The 5,721-nt window shown below is 33.7% G+C and overlaps 1 protein-coding gene and 1 long non-coding RNA gene across 8 annotated transcripts in view; both read left to right on the forward strand.

The window, feature by feature from the left end:
- LOC107734515 (cytochrome c1-like) overlaps positions 1–2,335 on the forward strand; it is a 17,693-nt gene extending 15,358 nt beyond the window's left edge. For 6 of the 7 annotated variants that reach the window (XM_016546538.1, XM_016546506.1, XM_016546516.1 and 3 more), the window contains 2 exons: positions 1,702–1,734; positions 2,215–2,335. In XM_016546538.1, coding sequence (XP_016402024.1) covers positions 1,702–1,734; positions 2,215–2,315 — 134 coding nt within the window. In that variant the 3' untranslated portion in view covers positions 2,316–2,335. The remainder of the gene's footprint in view (positions 1–1,701; positions 1,735–2,214) is intronic. The other variant, XM_016546532.1, reaches the window with a different exon arrangement.
- Positions 2,336–5,442: 3,107 nt separating this feature from the next.
- Positions 5,443–5,721, forward strand: part of LOC107734556 (uncharacterized) — a 4,051-nt gene continuing 3,772 nt past the window's right edge. Inside the window, exon 1 of the long non-coding RNA XR_001639115.1 lies at positions 5,443–5,599. This is a non-coding gene — a long non-coding RNA (uncharacterized LOC107734556). The remainder of the gene's footprint in view (positions 5,600–5,721) is intronic.

Raw genomic sequence — 5,721 nt, forward strand, 5'->3', positions numbered from 1 at the left:
GTTTGTGAGTGTGTGTTTGTGTGTGTGTGTGTGTGTGTGTGTGTGAGAGAGTGTGTGAGTGTGTGTTTGTGAGTGTGTAATTCAAATGTTGATTGAATTTGTACATTGTTGTTCTATCATTTATGCTTGTTGATTTTTTTTTATAAATCATTGTATTACAGTAATTAGAGTCTAATGAGATTTATCATTAAGAAAAATAGGAATTATAATAATTTTGTATTTATTTTTTATATTTACATTATTTTTGTGAAGCATTATGCACATTTTCCCCTACTATTTCCTCTACTAAAAAAAATAAAATAAATAAATAATTAATTAAATAATTAATTTTATTTATTTTGAGGAATTTGTACATTGTTGTTCTGTCATTAATGTTTATTGATTTTTAAAAAAAAATCTTTGTATTACAGTAATTACAGAGTCTAAGAGGTTCATCTTTAAGAAAAATAGGAATTATAATAGTTATTATAATTAAAATCTTGTGAGTACATATTACAGTAATGAGAATTTGAGTTACTAATGAGCTTTGTAGTCATGAAAATAAATATATATTAAAATGATTTTGTTGTGAAATGTGACTTGTGGCATGTTTTGATGAGATTCACCTTATAGTTTTCCTGGAATATAGTTATTTTGGCCTTGTTTTCTGGACTAAATGTCAGAAATGTTGGTGTTATTCCTAGACTCGACCGCTGTACCTGAGGAACCTGTTGAACCCGCTGTCGCTGAGGAAGGTCTGACGCTGGACTATTTGTCATTTATTAGACTGCTGTTTTACTGTCCAGCTTTGTGTTTACATGTGCTTCTGTGTTTTCTCCAGATAATTCTGCACGATTCGATCTTTCTGATGCGCTCGGTAAGAGATCATCACAAAGCTTTATGGCGTTTGTGTTTGTTTTTTGGGTTATTCCACCAGCAGGTGATTTCAATCTGGAATTACTGTCAGTAGATCAATAATTATACTTACAAAAGTTGAAATTTCGGAATTATGGCATAAAATATCATAATTATTAAATAAGACGTCTAAACCGTGAATTGAATTGATGTTGTAAAACAAACTTTTATTGTCGAAAAGTTAAAATTATGAGATTTAAAAAAAATCTAATTAGGAGCTAAAAGTTAAAATTATAACAAAATTCTCTATTATTTAACAGAGATGTCAGCTATTAGTCTTGAGCTTTCAGCTTCTCCACATGTTTATAAAGAACAGATGCACACTACCGCTCAAACCTTTGGAATAATGAAGTCTCTTCTGCTCAGCAAGGCTGCATTTATTTGATAAAAAAAACAGTAAAAATTGTGAAATATTATTATAATTTAAAACAGCTGTTTTCTATGTGTATATGTGTTCAACTGTAATTTATTTCTGTATTTTCAGCATCATTACTCCAGTCTTCAGTGTCACATGATCTTCAGAAATCATTCTAATATGCTGATTTGCTGCTCAAGAAACATTTCTGATACTTGAAGAGAGGGTTAATCAGCTAATCTAAACGTTTACCTCAACTGACTGTCTACTGTTGAAGTGCACTCTAAACATTTGTGTGTGCATGTTTTCATGTGTATAAGCCAAAAACCAATGCAAATAACTTAAATAAATCAAAAATGGAATGCTTTAATATATATATATATATATATATATATATTACGCTGTTTTAAGACTATCTGAAGGTTACAGACATTGAATACTTTGACTTTCAGAAGCCGAGTCACCTGTCGGAGATCCTGAACCAGGTGAAGCAGAGATTTACTGTCTGCTTTATCTCACAGCTTGATCTTCAGCATCATCTATAAACTTTGCTTTGCTTTCCTTTCATAGATTTTTATGAACAGCCTTTTATTGCCACATTTAAACTATAACGAAGTCAACACGTTACTATGGCGTTCTATACATATTGTTACATATCACTCTTAAAAAAAAAACCCTGATTTTATATTTTTATATGATATAGACAACATATTTGACTTCATATGAAAACTCTTTGATCTTATACAAATGTTGCAGTTCTGTGTGTTTGCTTTAGTAATTTTACGACACATTAAATGACGATCAAACACGTTCATAGTCAAAGCGCGAGACCCAGAGCCCGTATTTAATGTCGTCAGGGTTGTGTTTCTTGACTTTCGACCTTTCTACAATACCATAATGTATATGACTCATTTTTTTGACTGTTCTTTCCAGGAGATATGTAAAAAAAAACTTTGTTTTGTCAGAAATCACGCCTGAAGAAGCTCCAGATGATGCAGAAGAAGAACCAGCACAAGAGGAAGCAGAAGGAGGTAAAATTTCAAAAAGTGAGTGTGAGTGCGTGTGAGTGTGCGTGTGTGTGCGTGTGTGTGTGTGTGTTTGTGTGTGTGTGTGAGTGTGTGTGTGGTTCAACTGTAATTTATTTCTGTATTTTCAGCATCATTACTCCAGTCTTCAGTGTCACATGATCTTCAGAAATCATTCTAATATGCTGATTTGCTGCTCAAGAAACATTTCTGATTTTTATCAGTGTTGAAAACAGTTGTGCTGCTTCATAACACTTTTATTCATCAAGGAGGCATTGATCGAAAGTGACAGTTAGGGTTGGGTACCGAACTCGGTACTTTTAAGGGCACCGACCGAATTGCGTCAGTACTACCGAGTACCGATTCACGTTAAATGTGTGAAAATTTCGGTACCTGAGAACGCATCTGGGCGCATACGCTACAGAGAGAGAAAGAGAGACCCTGTGACGTGATGTCACCCCTGCAACTCCTTCAAACAACACACAGGGCGAGCCGAAATGTTCTGAAGTGTGGTTACATTTAGCAAAATCCATTCATAAAAACGTAATTTACTCTATAGCACGGAATGCCACGGAATTCGTCAAGTTTGGACGAATAAATCAAAAGTAGCCACTGCCACTTAATTTGAATCGCGATATGAACTAGTGTCTGTGAATATTAAAATGCAAAAAGACGGTTTAAATATGAATCCTGCATGTTCCCCTTGCCTCTGTATGAATGAATGCCGGAAACGCGGTTTTGTTTACTACACAAATGCTGAAGCACGTGTGACGCTCGCTGTGATTTTCGGCCTCTGCGTCTCACTATACGACGGCATGAACACAAAAACGTTATCTCCAGAGCTGCTGTGAGAGTCACTTCACGAGAATTTTACCGTTTCATTTGAGAAAACTAGCATCATCATACTGTATACACACAGAAACCTCATGGCAACCTGTCAAAATAACAGTACGGTTTAACATGTAACAGACATATATTACTCAAAGTAAAATAAGTAATAAGTAATAAATTGTATTTTGTCTTTTGTACAGTATAATTTACATCTTTAAATATTCTATTTTCTATCAAATTGAAATAAAACAATTAAATGATAAAAATAAATATTACAACCAGATTAATCACTTAATTGTAGAAAAAAATAATACAATTATTAGCCTATTAAAAATGTTTTAAAGGAATATTCACACAATTTTTCTTCCATGTATTAATTTCAACAGTAAACCTCAGTTTGTTTGCCAAAAAATAAAAGGGTTTAATTTTCATTTGATTTAAAATAAAGGTTTAATGCCTTCATTTGATTTTCAGAAAAATTAAAACAAGAATTTCTGGGGGAAAAAAAAAAAGAAAGAAAGAAAAAGTTTGTAGGGCCCTATTGTTCAAAATGTTGAAATTGAGACTTTTGGACTTCAAAAAACTTTTTTTTTCAAAACCTTTATCTGAAATAAATGTTTACACAGAGAGTAAAGTACCGAAAAAAGGTACCGGTACCGTACCGGTTAAAATGTGAATGAGCTTTCTATTAATCTGTGAATCCTGAAAAATAAAATGCATCACAGTTTCCACAAAAATATTGTGCAGCACAACTGTTTTCAACATTGATAATAATCAGAAATGTTTCTCGAGCAGCAAATCAGCATATTAGAATGATTTCTGAAGATCGTGTGACACTGAAGACTGGAGTAATGATGCTGAAAATACAGCTTTGATCTCAGAAATAAATTACAGTTTAACAGATATTCACATAGAAAACAGCTATTTGAAATTATAATAATATTTCACAATTTTACAGTATTTTTTATCAAATAAAGCAGCCTTGCTGAGCAGAAGAGACTTCTTTCAAAAACATTGAACATATCTGAATTATTCCAATCTCCTGACTGGTAGTGTATGACAGTCAGTACACAAATGTCTGGTGCTTGCATGTAAATTCCAAACCTCACTGGCCTTGTCCAATGACTTTGCACATATGACGCTTCACACAGCACTGCGCATGAAATAAAGCGCCATGTCTTGGCAGTTTGAGTGCATTTCAAGTGCTCACACAATGCATGACTGAACAGGAACAGAATTTATTGGTGTGTGTCTGATTACCTGCACTCAGTTACGTTTGGTAATCACACACTTCATTTATTTGCTGCTTCTGGTTTAGCAAGTGAAAACTGACAATTAAAAGAGATGATAGTAATTCACAGTACTATGGCTGAATTCACTAACCAGTTGCACCACTTTAATTGCAGCATTTCAGCGCAAAACTTATATGCAGTGAATCAGACAGTGTGTGCAAATAAATAATAATAAATAAACACTAGCACTGTTCATATATCATTTATCATTTACTTTACAGAAAAGGAACTACAACCAGAGGATCCAGGTAATTACTGTATTCAAATTTTAGCATGCCCGTAAACATGCAATATTTTTCTCTGAAGCTGCTTTGAAACAATGTCATATATACATAAAATGTGCAAATTCAACTCGATTCTAAATGAATGAAGTTTCCATATTCTGTGTAGAATCAATACATTTCAGAGTTTGCTTTATGTTATTTGCATGTTAATTATATGTTTGCTTACAGTAAAGACTGAATTGGGAGATGCAGACCAGCAAAGCTCAGGTCAAGGCAGAGGTCAAGCACTTTTGTTTTATATCATTTGGTCATATTTACATGATGTTTTGCAGTGTAAGCTTAACATCTATAATCTTATTATGCATTATTATCAGGTTTGGCCTGAATTATAAGCATTTAAAAAAAAAAAAAAAAAAACTTGCTCAAGCTCTTAAAACACACAAAATTAAAACCTTAAACCCCTATATTGTGAGCATATTAAATAGTATAAATAGGATAAGCATATTTACAGTAATCACGGTTTGAATAAAAGGTGTAATCAGGTCTGGGCTTCTAGGCGTCAGAGATACTGATGCATAAAGCATTTCCTGAAAACAAACAAAAACAAATAATAATAAAATATCGTAAGCAAAGCATTATATTCAGTACATTGGCTAAATATGTGCAGCAAAAAGCATCTAAAACAAACAAGGAAGTAATTGTATATTTTTCATATTACACAGCAATGGTTATTGCCAATATCTGTGTTTCATCTTGTTATGTTCTCTCTCATTACAGCTCGCAGCGCTGGAGCAGTTTCTGAGCCAAAAGGTATCATATTCTCCAACTAGATCATATAAACAAACACTTCTTAAATGTTACATGTTTGTGAGAAAGTCAAAGTGCTCGAGTGTTCTGGTTGGAATCTTGTTGTTAGGGGTTCGAGGTGGTTACTAGGGTGTTGCTAGGAGTCATTAGAGGGTTCTGGGTGGTTGCTATGTTGTTCTTAGGGGGTTCGGGGTGGTTACTAGGGTGTTGCTAGGAGTCATTAGAGGGTTCTGGGTGGATTCTTGTTGTTAGGGGTTCGGTGTGGTTACTAGGGGGTTGCTAGGGGTCACTGG

Source organism: Sinocyclocheilus rhinocerous, unplaced genomic scaffold, assembly GCF_001515625.1.
Source record: "Sinocyclocheilus rhinocerous isolate Xijiao unplaced genomic scaffold, SAMN03320098_v1.1 scaffold1516, whole genome shotgun sequence".
Taxonomy (NCBI): Eukaryota; Metazoa; Chordata; class Actinopteri; order Cypriniformes; family Cyprinidae; genus Sinocyclocheilus; species Sinocyclocheilus rhinocerous.